Consider the following 16,612-nt stretch of genomic DNA (forward strand, 5'->3'; position numbering starts at 1 on the left):
AATAGCCATGAGAATGAAGGCGGAGTTTCAACTACCACAATGCAAAAGGGACTGTCTTGTGTTTACATGTGGGTCTCCTCCTGAAGCGGACGGGCGCTCTGGTGCCCCGCCTTCTGCAGTCTGGGGTACCAGCATGGCGACGAATGGGAATGGGATTCTCTTTGCTTTGCAGTCCATGGTGGGGTCTGACATCGCCGAGCTGCTGATGCAGGACTGCAAGAAGCTGGAGAAGTACAAGCGGCAGCCGCCTGTCGCCAATCTCATCAACCTGACGGATGAGGACTGGCCAGTGCTGAGCTCGGGGACCCGGGACCTGCTCACCGGGGAGATTCCTCCCAGCGTGGAGACGCCTGCGCAGATCGTGGAGAAATTCACTAAGCTGCTCTACTATGGAAGGAAGAAGGCAAGTACCGCGCCCACTCCTGCTTAAAATAGTCTGGGCAGCTCTATAGCTCACCCCTCCCCAATGATATGAGTGACATATACTTATTTTATAACAGTAAGTTCAGAAAGGTACAAAGGAAAAAAAAAACATCCAAAGTCCTACCATTAAAAGATAATACCTGTTAAAATTTTGGTATATGTACTTCTAGTATTTTCTATGCATATGTATCAATATTAAAAGTTAAATTAAATTACATATACAAGTTTTTTTCTTTTTTTCCCTTAAGACTATATGGTGAAACCCTCTCATGGCATTAAACTGTGCCACTAAAAACTAGATTATATTCCATTATATGAATGTATCGTGTTTTATGCACAATTCACTGCTGTTGACTGTATAGGCCATGTACACTTTTGCCATTCTCTGGTAACTCAGTGGGTAAAGAATCCACCTGCAATGCAGGAGACCAGGGTTACACCCCTGGGTGGGGAAGATCCTCCGAAGAAGGAAATGGCAACCCACTCTAGTATTCTTGCCTGGAAAATCCCATGGACAGAGGAGCCTGGTGGGCTACAGTCCATGGGGCTGCAAGAGCCAGACGTGACTTATCCACTGAACCACCACCACCATAATTATGCAATTCAAAAATCTTGTTATATAAATCTTTGGATGATCTTTTTATTATTTTTTAAGATAGATTCCTAGAAGTGGAACTACTAGGTTAAAGAGTATGTACTTTTAAAAGGCTCTTCACACATACACTAAATTAGTTTCCAGGAAGTTTGTTTACAAATGATACCTCCATCAACTATATCTAAAATATGCATTTCAATACTGAATACTTTAATTCCACTGATGAAGTGATGTCTTCCATATTTTTTGATATGTAAGTTAGACTTTGACATTTTTATGTTATTTATTAAATTTTAAATAGAAGTATATTTGACAAATGAAATGGCAAGATAAAGTGTACAATGTGATTTGATACATGGTGTGAAAGGATTCCCCTCACTGAGTTATTAACATATACATCACCTCACACATATCCCTATTATTTTATACCCTAATTTTGAAGTTGAGCTCACATTTTACAAAAGTCTGAAGTGAAGTGAAGTGAAAGTCACTCAGTTGTGTCCGACTCTTTGCTCCCCTCCATGGACTGTAGCCCACCAGGCTCCTCTGTCCATGGGATTTCCCAGGCAAGAATACTGGATTGAGTTGCATTTCAGTAAACTTAAATATTTGCATAAATGGTTGAAATCAATTCGAATCAATTAAAAATCAAAAGATAAAAGGAATATAACAGGAGAAATGATGCTGTTCCTCGCTCCCTCCCAACCACAAGATTTTTCCTCTCTGAAATATATGGAGGTATTTCCTCCATATATAATTATTTCCTCCCTCTTTGCCCTCATAGCATATTACATATCATGTCTTCACCTTCCTTTTGTCATTTAACAAAATCTTATAGGAAACACTCAATATTGGCATTGGTAAATTTTTTTTCCGTAAAGGAACAGACAGTAAATATTTTAGGCTTTGCTCAGGGACAGAGGAGCCTAGTGGGCTGCCGTCTATGGGGTCGAACAGAGTCGGACACGACTGAAGCGACTTAGCAGCAGCAGCAGCAGCAGCAGCTACTTAGTTCTGCTGTTATTGTGTGAAAACAGCCATGGATAATCTGAAAATAAATGGGTGTGGCTGTGTTTCAATAAAATTTTATTTATGGACATAGAAATTTGAATATATCACTTTCATGTGTAATGAAGCATTATTCTTTTTTTTGATCTTTTTTCAATCATTTAAAAGTGTAAAAACTTTTCGTAGCTTGTAGGCTGTACCAAAACAGCAGTGGGCTGAATTGGGTCTTCGGGCCACATTTTGGTGACTCTTGTTTCTTATTATATACAAATACCTTCCTCATTATTACTTAGAGCTACATGGGTTTATATAGGTGAATTATAATCAATTCAATTGAACTTCTGTAGATTGACACTTAGATCATTTCTAGTCTTTTGCAATTACAAATAATGCTGCAATGAATAACAGTGTCATTTTGCCCTGGGGAGAGAATATATGTAAGGAAAGTTTGTAGAAGTGGAAGCTTTGGATCAAAGGGTATGTGGTTTGTAATTTTGATAGATACTTACAAACTGACTTTTTAGAGGTTGTACTGATTACTCTACCAATATAGAGAGTGCCTGCTTCCCCCCACTCTCACCAACCCAGTGTGTTTCTTTTTGATATGTGCCAGTGTGAGAGGTGAAAAAAATATATAGTAGTTATTTGCATTTTTCTTATTATAAATGAAGCTGAATATCCTTTAATCTGTGGATATTTTTGTCACAGATTTTCCACATTTTTCTGTGGAGCTTTGATACCCATATATTGATTTGTAGGAGCTCTTTACTTTTTTAGGATTTTCTGTCTGAAATAACTTTTTTGGAGTGATATATAGAAAGGCTTTTCCTGCTTCAAAATTAATTTATGAAAATAAAGTTGAAATACTTTTGTGACTTCACCTTTACCTTTAAATCTTTAATTGTGTGTGTCTTTGTATGTGATGTTATCTTTTAAATGAGAGATGGACATGATACTCAGTGAAAATGGGATCAACTTGTAGCATATATGTGTGTGTGTATAGTCATTATATATTTAATATATATATTCACTAAATAGTAGGCACTGCTATTTCTTGCCTGGAGAACCCCAGGGATTGGGGAGCCTGGTGGGCTGCCATCTACGGGGTCGCATAGAGTCGGACACGACTGAAGCAACATAGCAGCAGCAGCAGCAGCTATTTCACCAGTGATTCACTTACTCAATAAACATTTATGTAGCAGCCACTTCTAAGGCATCAAACCCAGTAGGGGATACAGAGATAAATCAGTGATGATCTCTTTCTTAAGAATAAGTAATGACCATAACAACAACAATAATAAAAGAAAATATTTGAAAAATACTTTCTATGTGCCAGATACTCACCCATCAGCTTATATGCATTATCTCATTTATCTTCATAGAAACCCTCTAGTTTAGGTTCTATTCTTATTCTACGTATTTATAAATGAGGAAAGTTAGTAATAAAGCAAGGTTTAGATTTAGGAAGCCTGGTACCTGAGCTTGGGCTTGTAACCACCCACCACGTCATCTGTCATACTATGACCCAAAGGTCGCAAGGGTAGATAGAGCCCTGTGGGAGTTCAGAGAGATCTGTGAGGAGCTGGACTCCACAATATTTTTAAAATCTTATATTAACATTTGACTAGGGTCTTAATTCTGGCATTGTGCAAGATTGATAGCCTCCATATAAGTTTCCAATTCATCACTTATTCTTAAATTATATTTTGGGGGATGCAGATTTTTGACTAAAGTAGTATTCCCCACCAATCAAAATGGTTGTCTGAGGAGGCCTTACAAAGAGCTTAGAAAAGAAGAGAAGCAAAAGGCAAAGGAGAAAGGGAAAGATACACCCAACTGAATACAGACTTCCAAAGAATAGCAAGGAGAGATAAGAAAGCTTACCAGTCTTTAGTAAATCCTCCTAAAAAATACTACTATGAAATAGTTTAATGTACAAAAATATCTATCTTCTTTTCCCCAAAAAGAACATTTTCTTTTTTTTTAAGATTTCATCTGGGTTTCTTTTTTTTCAAATTGAAGTATAGTTGATATATAATGTTGTGTTAATTTTTGTTGTACAGCAGAGTGATGCAGTTATACATATAGATACACTTTTTAAATTTTATTTGGCAAAACTAATACAATATTGTAAAGTTTAAAAATAAAATAAAATAAAATTTTAAAAAATTTAAATATTTTAATTAAAATTTTAATATTTTAATATTTTTTAAATATTCTATTATGTTTTATTACAAGATTTTGAATATAGTTCCTGGTGCTATACAGTAGGAACTTATTTCAAAAAGAGCAATCTTAATGTCATTTTTACTTCTACTGAGGCTGAATTTCCTAACTGTGATTGTTTAAATTTATTCTCTCTTCAAATATGATAATGTGGGAGATGTTGGGATAATCAAATACATTTTCATTTGGAGGTGGAAATACCTCATTAGTAATCTCCTGTCCAAAAATCAAATTATTTTGGGGACAGTAAGGAAATTACGTGGTCAGTTACAAGGTTGTATCTGACTCTTTTGTGACTCCATGGACTATAGTAGTCCACCAGGCTCCCCTGTCCATGGGATTTTTCCAGGCAAGAATACTAGAGTGGGTTGCCATTTCATCCTCCAGGGGATCTTCCTGACTCAGGGATCAAACTGGCGTCTCCTGTGTCTCCTGCATTGGCAGGTGGCTCCTTTACTATTCAACCTCACGTATAAATTAAACTCTTACTAAATAGTTTTGAAAATTAAATGAAGAGATAAATATATGTATGTGTATGTTTTTAAATTTGCAGCTTTTGACCCATGTCACCAAATTAATGGCATGATTACTTTGACATATGAAGTTGACTAGTTAACTAATAAGCACTTGATATTTAGTAAGTAGTTAGTTATGGTGTTAGGAGGGGTAGAATAATGGCTATGTATACTGGCTTAAACATAATAGCAGCCTTTTTCTCTTCATGTGATAGTACTGGGCAGGTGAACAGAAGATGGGGCAGCCCTCCTCCATAAGTAACCCAAGGGCTCAGCTGTATGAGGCTCTACCATCTTCAACATAGAGTTTCTAAGGCTCCTGGGTATCATCTGCATTCCAGCCAGATGGGGAAAAGGCCACGGAGGATTGAGCATGGGGAGTTCTATGGGCCAGACCCAGAGGCTGCATGCATTGCTTCCATTCCCATCTGATAACCTAGAACTCAGCCACACCTCAGTGCCAGGGAGGTAAGAAATACAGTCCAGTTCTTGGCCCAGGAAGGAGAGCATGGATTTGGGTGAGGAACTAGGTGTCTCTGCCACAGTTGTTAATAAACAGTTCCTCTACTATGCCCTGTGAACACCATCTTACAACTCATCTTTAGAGACGCAGTCCTTGGTGTGAAATGCCTCTCATTCTTGGTGCTTAGGCTCATGAAAGTATCATGTGACATTTTCTCAAGAGATAAAGGTAACCATGTTTGTGGGGAGCTAATGAAATCATGTAATAGGTTCTGATAACATGAAGGTTGGAGAAAGGGACAATGGAGAGAGCTGCCAGCTGAAGCTGGTTCCCTACTCCTTCTTTCTCAGATTCACGTGGGAGGCTCTGCGAGTCTTCCTGGAAGCCTAGCCTCCACCTGCTCAGGGGGCAGCGGCGCCCAAGCACAGTTGCTGGTTGTGTTAGAGGAAGGTGAGCAGGGTACTGACGGTGGTGTCTGTGTTCTCAGGAAGCCTTGGAGTGGGCCATGAAGAACCATTTGTGGGGCCATGCTTTGTTCCTCTCCAGCAAGATGGACCCAAGGACCCACAGCTGGGTCATGAGTGGGTGAGTCGGGGACTTGCACAGGGAGAGCCCAGTGGAGCGGAGAGACCTCCCCTCCAAATGTGGGGATGAGGGTAGGGAGAAATACAAGACGCACTGAAGAGCTCCACCCTCCAAGCGTCTTTCCAATTCTAAGTCGGGTGTAGTATTTCTCTTCTCCAGATCCTTAAAACCTAGGCGCGGATACATTCTTTTTAGCTGCTGAGTTGAACAAAACATTTTACTGACATTTTCTCAGGGTCAGAGCTTTCAAAGATTAAACAGGATTCTGCATTGCAGTAGCCTTCTCTCATTGGAAGAGAGAAGTTCCTAGAACTCTAGAGAGTTCCATCAGTGAGGGGGTGGATCACTTAAGGGTGACTGACAGAGCCTTAGGACTGAGAGGTAGTAACTCACTGCTTAGTCCTGCAGTGGGGTGTGGGTGCTGGGAAGTAGGGAGGGATACAGAGTAGCAGGACTGTGAGCTGTGGTAGAAAGGGGTTTATCGGGCTGGAGATTAGATACAGAAGACTTCATCAAATGGGAGATGTCAAGATTGAAGGGATGCCCTCGGTCATAGTTTGCACTGGCATACCAGGACCTGGGTGCCAGGAGGCACTGGGAAGAGGGCTCAAACCAGAATGGGATGGGAATGGAGGTGTGAGTACCTAGCCAGGAGTTTAGAACAGGGGCGATGAAACAGTTAAGGAGACCCAGGATCAAATGGAGGTGGTGGGTGTAGCGGGTGCTGGGGTCAGCCCTTCAGGCTGCAGTTAGCATCCGCGGGTGGTTGGGGACAGATGTGTGGCAGGATTGGGGTGGGTGGGGGCCTCCCATAAGGAGCAGGCTGGGGTCAGACAGTGAGAAGGATGTTAACTCAAAATTTATCTTCCCGTGTTGGTTAAAGCCTTGAAGCTACCTTCTCAGCTCGTTGTTTAGTTGCTTAGTCATGTCTGACTCTTTGCAACCCTGTGGACTGTAGCCCGCCAGACTCCTCTGTCCATGGTCTTTCTCAGGCAAGAATACTGGAGTGGGTTGCCATTTCCTTCATCCAGGGGGTCTTCCGACACAGGGATTGAACCTGAGTCTCTTGCATTTGGCAGGCAGATTCTTTACTGCTGAGCCACCAGGGAAGCTTTATCTTATATTTAAGTGAAGTGAAGTTGCTCAGTCGTGTCTGACTCTTTGTGACCCCATGGACCGTAACCTACCAGGCTCCTCCATCCATGGGATTTTTCAGGCAAGAGTACTGGAGTGGGTTGCCATTTCCTTCTGCAGGGGATCTTCCCAACCCAGGGACTGAACCTGGGTCTCCTGCACTGCAGGTAGGCTCTTTACCATCTGAGCCACCAGGGAAGCCATCTTATATTTAAGTTGGCCATAAATCCTGCTGGGCAGAGTTGGATAAGAAGATGGACACCCCCACTTTAAGTTGGGTCTGTGGGGCTCACATCTGTCCCACTGCCTGGGAGTCTATTCTTCACCATGGTCCCTGCTGAGTCTCTTTATTACTCCGACCCTCAGTCTTCCCAGTAAATGGTGACCACCGTGTTCTTCATTATGTTCACTATGGGCCAGAATAGTAAGGAGCACTGAACTTCTATGAGGAGAAGCACTCCCAGCTCTGGAGGAAGGATGCTTTTAAAGACAGCATTCTGAGGGATAAATCTCCTTTAGGTTTTGGAAGTGAGCATCCCACAACCCTGAGCTGTAGTGTACATCTCTGCTACGGATTTCCGCCTTGGGCCATTGATGTTTGATGGGGCCCAGTGAATCGTGAAATATCTCTCTCACTGAGTATGCTTAAATCTCAAATCAGCCATAGAGCTTATTATATCCTTGTTAAGCAGATCCCACGGTTTGTCATCAGCAGGATCATTTCTGGTCCCTGCTCTACGCCTCTTCAGTTACTGAAAATGACTATTTAGTACTTGTGAGCAAAGGCACGAGAGACCCGGGTTAGCAAGAAGCCCCCCAAAACCAGCACTGAGAACTGTAGGCCAGGCCTGGAGGAGGACTGCCTCGGGGCAGTGGGTCTCGAGGGTGGCTGGGGAGGAGGGGTCTGAAAAGAAGAGGTTCAGGTTTACCGTTGGGCTCTCAGGGTTCATTGACTTATGTGTGGCTCATCTCCGTGATGGATGAAGGTCTATAAAAATGGTTTGCTCAAGAGTTAGGGTGTCAGTGCTGAAGTGCAGAAGGTTCTCCCCGGGTGGTAAGGTCTGTTTGGGGTGTGTGGTGGGATGGGTGTCCTAAAGTGGGATGGAGCTGAGCCATAACCAAAAAGCAGAGAGAAACTCAAGTTTCAACAGAAGCCACTGCAAGGCAACGGGTTAAAGGTGCTCTTGATTGGGTCCCCACTGATGGTCGGTCCCCTCTCTCTGCAGCTTCACCAGCACACTGGCGCTCAACGATCCACTGCAGACTCTCTTCCAGCTCATGTCGGGAAGGATCCCACAGGCAGCCACGGTACCCTTCATAACAGGAGCTCAGCATCCAAAGGGTTTAGTGTGTGGGGACTGCTCAGGGACAAAGTGATGGCTTTAGAGATGACAAATAAAATAACTGTCCCTTAATCCCCTCCCATGTGCCTGGCCCTGTGCTAAGTCCTGTGATGGATATTATTTCATTTAATGTGTGGAGGTAGGAATTATTATCCCTGTTTTGCAGTCATGAAAACTGAGATGCAAAAGTGTAAAATGACCCAAGATCACAGAGCTAGGGGCAGAGGAGTCAAGATCGGTACAGGTCTGTCCGATTCCGAAGATCTTGCTCTTTCCACAAATCCACAGCTACCTGCTGAGTGGAGAATAGTGAGTGAAGCTGAGGCTGCTCTCCCCACTTACCACAACCAGGCTTCCTTTCTTCCCCACCACTGCACGGGATCCTTCAAACAGGGACACTCTAGATTCTACAGGTCATCAGCGTGAGATGTGGTTCAAGAGAACCCTGAGGCCACCTTGATAGTTTTCCCATTATAAGAGACTTGATCTTTTTGTCCTAAGGTATTCCTTCCTTATCCTCGAAGTCCAATAATTTTAGTAAGATATATCTTGTTGACCATCTGTGTCGATTTTTAGGGGAATAGAGCACGCTCTTTTAATATGTGCATCCATCTCTTACAGTTCAGGAAAAATTTCTTGAATTATATCCTTCAGTATTTGTTTTGTTCTCTTATATTGGTTTTCTTTTCAGGAACTCCTCTCTATATAAAATATAATATATATATATATATATATATATATATATATGATTCTTTCTTTTCTTCTTTTTGCTGTGTCCCTCCTGTGTGTCTCTTACTATGTTTTCATCAGTGACTCTTGCTTGCTATGCTCTTTGAAATTTTGTCATTAAAAAAAAATATATTTATTTATTTGACTGTTTCTGGTCTTAGTTGTGGTGCTTGGGTTCTTTGTTGTGGGAATGTGGGCTTCTCTCTGGTTATGGTGTGTGGGCTCCAGAGCACGTAGGCTCAGCAATTGTGGTGTCTAGGCTTATTTGCCCCATGGCATGTGGGATCTTGGTTCCCTGACCAGGTATAGAACCCACATTCCCTGCATTGGAAGGCAGATTCTTAACCACTGAACCACCAGGGAAGTCCCCTCCATTTTTGTCTTTATTTCTTTGATTTTCCTGCCCCCTCTCTCCTGAGCTTTGCAGGTTACATTTGTCTCCTCCTGTTCTCCACCATCTCTTTCCTCTGATCCTATAACTTAGCTTTAGGCCTTTGCTTCATAAAAGAAATTGTTTCATTATTTTACTTACATTCATGATGAAATATTTGGTGACCATTCTTTGTTTTGTGGTATCATTTTTTTTTTTGGTGAATGTTCTCTGTACTGTCTTCCTTCCTTTTATCTTGATGGTATATTTGTACAAATTCTGTATTTGTTCCTTCACAGGCTTCAAGCCTTCCTTGGGCCAGTTATTTACAGGAGGTTTGAGCTGGGGAGATGCCAGGGCCATCTTCCAGGCCAGCTGGCATTTCCACACAACCTGGTATTTTCTGTGAGCATCTTTGCTTCTCCCCAGCCAGTGGAGATGGCTGTGGGATCCCCTCTCTCTGGTGTTCTCTCTCTCTGCCTCCCGAACCCACCTCTGCTCAATCTCTTTTGGAAGCCTTTTCTTGTATTTAGAGGCTTGGGTTTTTGCTGACATTTAGTTTTAATGAAAACACACTCACACTTTTGCTTTTTTGTCCTTCTTATTGCTTGTGGACAATTTCAAGAAAAGAAAAGAGAAATACTGACTTTCATGCCCCTTTGTCAAACGAACTGGCTATATTAGAACATGGGATGCACCTCACAGTTCTGCCGAATGCCTGTGCTCTGCAGTGAAATCCTACCATGTCACAAAACGCTAAATGCAGGGAGTGATGTAATCAGCATATGGTCCATTGGGTCTCAGTGTACTGGTAGAGTTTGCTAAATGATCCCTGCTTTGGGGTGAGAAAACCAAGGAGCCAGAAGTGATATGACAGTGTGGTATTTGACACCGTGTTGGAGAGTTCCCTAGCATCATAGCAGCCAGTAGAAGGCCAGACTTTGGTCCTTAGAATAACAGGTGCAGTGGACGAAGCATGGAGACTGGAAAACAGAGATGTGGGCTTCTGTCACAGGCTTAACCTAGGCTCTGCTCCTCAGAGTCTAGCTGTGTGAACTGGGTCTTGTTACTTAGTCTCAGAGTCTCAGCTTTTCATCTTTGTGGGCATTTTGATGCCTAACAGAGCTATTGTAAAAATTAAAGGAGAGAGAATATCTGAATGTATTAATGACCATACTTGGCCCATTGAAGTTAGTTAATAAGTGTTCTTTCTCTCTCCCCACCTCCATAGACCTGCTTTACAGTCATTTCTGCTCCCCCGCCCCACCCCCCAAATCACCTGGGAGAAGACAGAAGAATTGCTTCTAAGTTTTTGTTCTTTTAGCAAGAGCTTTTCTGTTGCTGGTTCCCTTAGTTCCAGCCAGAAAGAGCCTGGCTCACACGTTAAAATGGGGATAATAATAGTACTTAATGCATGTGATTGTTCATAGGAGAAATGCTTAGCACAGGCTGCGGCCCAGGGTTAGAGTGCAATAAGTGAGAACTGCTATTATTTTTGTGATTTATTATCATCATTCCTCTCATTCACACTGCTTTGCCCAGATAAACAAAGAGTATCTATAAAATGGAGCTGGAGAAAGCATCTTTTGTTCTGTGGGATAATTACAAATACAATAGCAAATAATTGTGAATTGTTTTGACCTCAGATCTTAGCTATTACTGTCAATCTCCTGTTCTGTCCATTCTGTGTAACAAATTGGAGGACAGACTGGTCTGCAAATCACCTCCTTTCCTCTGCTGTGCTTCCGTGTGTGTGAGTATTTACACCTACATGTAATTTATAAAGTGCAAACCAAGTGCAATCTTATTTTATCGTCAACAGTAATCCCGTCAGGTAGACATTATGATCTTGATTTAAGAAATGAAGAAACAAAGCTTCAAAGGCATTAAGAAACTTGCTCCAGAGGCAGGGCCCCTGTTGAATCCAGAGCCTGTGACATTGTTTTGTTTATTGCTATTTCCTCTGTCCTGAAATTCCCCGTCATTCAGGAGAAGGACGGCCCATCCGTTCCCATGGGGCTTCCACCCGCGTCCACTTCTCTGACTACCCTCTACCGCCCCCTCGTGGAGCTCTGCTGCCCCTGCATCGTCACTAGCGACAGTGCTGGCTGGGCGCCTTGGCCTGTTTTCTCACTCCTCAAGAGGCGATAGGAATTAGATTTCACAGAGTTGTGCGAAGATTAAAGAAGGTCATGTGTAGAAGAGGACTCGGTAAAAACAGAAGACATTAGCCATTTGGTAAAATATTAAGGAGCCCAGTGTTCCCCTGTTTTCTTACAGGTTAATATGGAGTCCTCTCATGAACCAAGGGTTTGTGATCCTCCTTCTTCCATGGAAATATCAATATTTTTTTAAAAAAATTTTGTCCCCAGCTATTGAGATTAGGGGCATCAGGATGAAATTTGAAAATTAGTGACTAGTAGTGTGATTTTATTTTTATCTACCTCCCAATATTGGAGAAGGAAATGGGAACCCACTCCAGTATTCTTGCCAGGAGAATCCCATGGACAGAGGAGCCTGGCAAGCTACAGTCCATGGGGTCCAAGAATCAGACATGACTTAGCGACTAAACCACCAAGGACCACCTCCCAATATTCCTGTGTAGGTGTGTATGTAATGTGTCTGCCTACCCATCCTTCTAAGAATTTTGCTTTGTTAAAAAAAAGAAAACTCAGAATCAATGAGTGGCTGCACTGCAGGCAGCCAAATAGGCATTCCTGGCAAATCAGAAAATACACAACGCCTTCCTTAACCTATGCTCTGGCCGGGCTGTATTACTCAGCCAATGTGCCATTTTTCTGCTGCTTTTCAGTGTTGTGGGGACAAGCAGTGGGGAGACTGGAGGCCACACTTAGCAGTGATTCTGTCGAATCAGGGTGGGGACCCGGAGCTGTACCAGCGCACGATTGTCGCCATGGGGGACACCCTAGGTAAGCAGAGACCAGCTCCGTCCCCTCCTCGCCTCTGTCTCCAGGCCAGCTTTAAACACCCCGTGCTTAGACTTAGGTTCCGTGTTGGGCCCGAATCTATGTCTCAGGCATTCCTTTGACCCAGGAGCCTCAGTGTTTTGGGGACAGAAAATCCAGGGAGAGGAGTGTCCTTACCTTTCCGTTTCCCAGATTTCTGCTGCGAGCAAGTGCAGGCCAGGCCCCTGAGACTCTGGGGTCCCGCCTCTGCAGGAGGCTGCCCTGAGTGGTTGCTTCCTGTGCCCGGGTCAGAGTCCCCAGCAGATGGAATTAACACTTGGAGCATCTCCCCTACTGTTGTTGTCGGTCCCCCAGTGACCCAGCTCAACCAGATAGGAAATTCTATTTTTGCCTGAGCTCCCCTGGGTAACTGTGTAGCCTTTATTTCTATCATCTCTTTGTGAATGTGGCCTTTTAAACACTTAGGGGCTGTTGGATGTTGCAGATCAGTGGTTCTCAGATTGGGTCAAGGGACAGAATATTTAGAAAATCATTGCTTTGTGGCACTTCGTGAAATACTGCTCTGCTAAACTTAAAATAGCTACAGGTGAAGTTGTGCCCAGTCAAATGACAAGTTATTCAGCACCTGAGTAGAAGGAACTAACTTTTGTTGAACCTTCTTGGGTGCCAAGCTAATTACTTTGCCTACTTGAATTAACTCAGTGTTGAACTAATGAAAAAGGTATGGGAGAACACTTAAAAACTGGGAACAATTTGGTAATGAATGTGATTTTTATGAGCACTGGGAAAAGTCTTCTGTTGTTTGATTTTTGCAGGGGAGGCATTAATACCCCAAGAAGCCTAGTTTAAAAACCGCTGCTTCCAACGGTCTGCTTCTCTGCTCAGGTGTAGGCATTTCTTACCTATTTCTCCCCTTCCAGAAGGACTAAAATGCTTAGAAACGTCCTCATCAAAAGTCCATTAGGGGGAATGTGAAATTGTGCCTTCTTCTAGCTGGAGAAGTGAAATGGAATGTCGGAGGGCAAAAATGGGGTGGGAGAGGGAGTGGGGTTTGGGGTCTGTGGCTCGTGTCATGGAGAGCTTGTTCTTTTATTCCCGTGAAGCTGTCTGCTCCGACCTCAGAGCCGCTCTCAAGCCCTCTCCCCTCCCACCCGGATGGTGGGTCCCTCCCTTGGTGGGCGTGTTCCCTGACCCAGGCTTGTTCTCCGCCTACAGCTGGGAAGGGGCTGGTGGAGGCTGCTCACTTCTGCTACCTCATGGCCCACGTGCCCTTCGGCTACTACACCGTGAAGACAGACTACTTGGCCTTGCTGGGCAGTAGCCACAGGTATGCCAGTCTTCTGGGGGACAGAGAGTGGCGAGGACGTCTTCCGGGGGATTGGGTTAGCCCTAGCTGGGTTTCATGGCTTCCTTTTTCCACGGTCTCTTGTGAATTTTCAGCTGCTGCTGATGGTTTTTCAGCACAGGTAGGCTCTGGGCTGAGAGATGCCGGGAAGAGTGCAGCATCACACCGCCAGGGGTACTCAGGCCCAGGCCTTGCTCCCGGAAGCTGCGAGCTGGGGCCCGTGGGTTGTAGTGTGCCTCTCTGGCCACTCGGTGGCGCCCTGGCTCCATGACCAGAGACTGACTCTTGGAAAATGCTAATACGAGCGCAGTGGCTTGAGGCTGTGCGTTAGGCAGCCGTGGACCTATTTTCAGAACCGGCCTTGGGCAAAATCTGCAAGTGGAAGAAGTTTGTGTTTCGCCCCCACAGCTTACACTGACTTGACATACAAGCTACTCAAAAGTCAGGCCTGTCATTTATTCCCTGCCGTAACATTAGACTTCTCACAAAGAAGGACCTTGATAAGCCCCTAGACAGTGAATAAATGGATGAAAAGACCAGGTTGCTCCCCAGCCACCCTCCACGTTCTGGATCTTTCTTTCTCTCTCTCTCTGTGATAGTTAAGATTTCCTAAGCTCTTACATTGTACCAGCTGTTTTATTTGCACCATTTCCTTCAATCATTACACATGTACCCTGTGAAGAAAGTGTATTTTTAAGCTTCACTTTATAGAGGAGGGAAACTGAGGCACAGAGAGGTGGAGTAACAGGTCTAAGATTGTACAGCTGAAGTGCGGTCAGGCTGGACTTGGAATCCAGACTGTCAGGCTTTTCTTCGTAGAAACGCATCATCTCATGACCTGTCTGTCAAGGTCATGGTCTCTGATAGCACATAGTTAATTTGTCAGAGAAGCCTGTCTGGGCCAGATGTGACAAATAAGTGAAATGGGTTATGCAGTGTCCCCAACCCTTTTGGCACCAGGACTGGTTTCGTGGAAGACAATTTTTCCACGGATTTGGATTGGTGGGGGAAAAAGAAAACCTCGTATGGTTTCAGTATGATTTAAGTGCATTATATTTATTGTGCATTCTATTTCTGTTGTATTGCATCAGCTCCACCTCAGATCTCCAGGCGTTAGATCCTGGAGGTTGGAGACCCCTGGGTTAAGGTGTCCCCCTCCTGTGTACTGAATGAGGATGTTTCTGGAGATCCAGCCCTGACCCCAGGGGAAGCCCCAGTGATTATGGTTTCAGCCCCCACGGCAGCTGTTTTGGGGCCCATGTGGACTCTGAGGGCCCCCCAGATCACGTTTGCTCAGTCTGCTTTCTCACTGGAGCAAGCGTCCGGTGTAGGGACCGTCATTTGATTTTTGGCTCTGCGGTGCTACTCTCTCTCTGCAGGGCCTTCTTTCTTCAGTGCTCCCGGAACATCACATGGCTCCCTCTTTCCTGCTCTTCTGCTCAGGCTGGGGTGACCTGTCCCAGACACCCACTCTGGGCTCTCAGGGCACTAAGGCTGGTGCTCAGCATGTTTACATGCTAGGAGATGCAGTGCCCCTCTGAGCTGGGCATGAGAGCATCTTGCCTTAAGTGACCCTCCAGAAAAGATGGCAGGAACTGCCCCCACTCCCTGAAGTCCCCCTGCTTGGCCCCCACCTTCCCCCAGAGCTTTTGGGGGCACAGATTCTCCTTCTTCTCTTGGAGCTACCCCAGGGATCAGCCCAGGACAGAAACTCTGCCGTGAATGGATGCAGCTGGAGTTTGGCTATCTATGAGTGAAATCCGTCCCCCACCCGCCCCAACCTCAAACTCTTTTATTGTTATTCTCTGGTTTTAGTCAAGAGTTTTTGAAATTTGCAACAACTGAGGCTATCCAGAGGACGGAAATCTTCGAGTACTGTCAGATGCTGGGCCGTCCCCGATCCTTCATCCCTTCTTTCCAGGTAACTGAACGCTCACGAGGCCCTTTCTGCATCTGACGGCTGTGGGCGGCTGGATTCTCAGCCTTGCTTTCTGGCAGGTAGTGGCTGGGCTAAGTCATCCACTGGACTTTTCCTCATGAGCTGGAGTGTGGGAAGGGTTAGGATGTCTTTCTAGGTCCCCCCAAGGTCTGCGTTTTTAAGACAGGAAAGCAAAACCTGGCAGCAGCCTCTGTGCTGTGGGCTCCTGCCGCCCTCCTGATAAAGGAGAATCGGGCAGGCACCCCTGGGCCCCACACCTGTCTGCAGCTCCTTCTGCTCTTCTGTCTCCAAACAGCTCCATCTTCTCCTCGGCTCCACGGCCATCCTGCCAGGAGCGGCCCCCGGCTGCTCACCGTTCCTACTCTCCTCTGACCTGCCGCTCCCATCTCTCTTGGATGCCTCCATCTTTAACTCTGGAATTCCTCCCTGCTCTGTCCTTTGGCCCTGTCTTCCTTCTTCCTCTCAGGGCTGCAGGTGTGTAGGCAGCATCCATGTCCAGGTTCTAACCTGTCAACCTCTCTACTGGATGCCCTGGTGTCCCCTTGGATCCCCAGAGACTTCTTCAGTGATTGTAGTGAGAGAGTATCTGGTGGCAACAACACACACACACTCACACACACAGACCACCACTACCACCACCACCACCAAACACAAAACAAAGCCTTGGAGATGAATGGATTACTGTCTGTAGGGCAGTGACCCAGTTAGTATCTTCTGTAAGGGTTTTACCAAAGACCCATCTTTTCCAGGGCAGCCCTGCCCAGTGGGCTCCTTTGTGTCCATGCAGGTCTTCAGTCTCTTTCTCTTCTGTAGTCATCCCACCTCTTAGCTGTCTTTGGACTGATAGCAGTGAGATCAGCTGTTTTTAGGGAATGAGTTTTGCACACCTGGCGTTGTGCTATGATCCCCTGACTGAGCGATCTCTAATTCTGTGAGGCAGGCATGATTACTGTCTTTTCGCAAGAGAGGTTCCAAGGAGTTACATGCTATTGGCTCACATCTCTTGGGTA

At 44.8% G+C, this 16,612-nt stretch overlaps 1 protein-coding gene across 1 annotated transcript in view; it reads left to right on the plus strand.

Annotated features, from left to right (window-relative positions):
- Positions 1-16,612, plus strand: part of SEC16B (SEC16 homolog B, endoplasmic reticulum export factor) — an 82,492-nt gene that overhangs the window by 50,527 nt on the left and 15,353 nt on the right. The window contains exons 12-17 of the mRNA XM_070384384.1: positions 173-407; positions 5,722-5,815; positions 8,176-8,257; positions 12,204-12,321; positions 13,534-13,645; positions 15,479-15,584. Of these exons, the coding sequence (XP_070240485.1) occupies positions 173-407; positions 5,722-5,815; positions 8,176-8,257; positions 12,204-12,321; positions 13,534-13,645; positions 15,479-15,584 (747 nt within the window). The remainder of the gene's footprint in view (positions 1-172; positions 408-5,721; positions 5,816-8,175; positions 8,258-12,203; positions 12,322-13,533; positions 13,646-15,478; positions 15,585-16,612) is intronic.

This window comes from Bos mutus, chromosome 16 (assembly GCF_027580195.1).
Source record: "Bos mutus isolate GX-2022 chromosome 16, NWIPB_WYAK_1.1, whole genome shotgun sequence".
NCBI lineage: Eukaryota > Metazoa > Chordata > Mammalia > Artiodactyla > Bovidae > Bos > Bos mutus.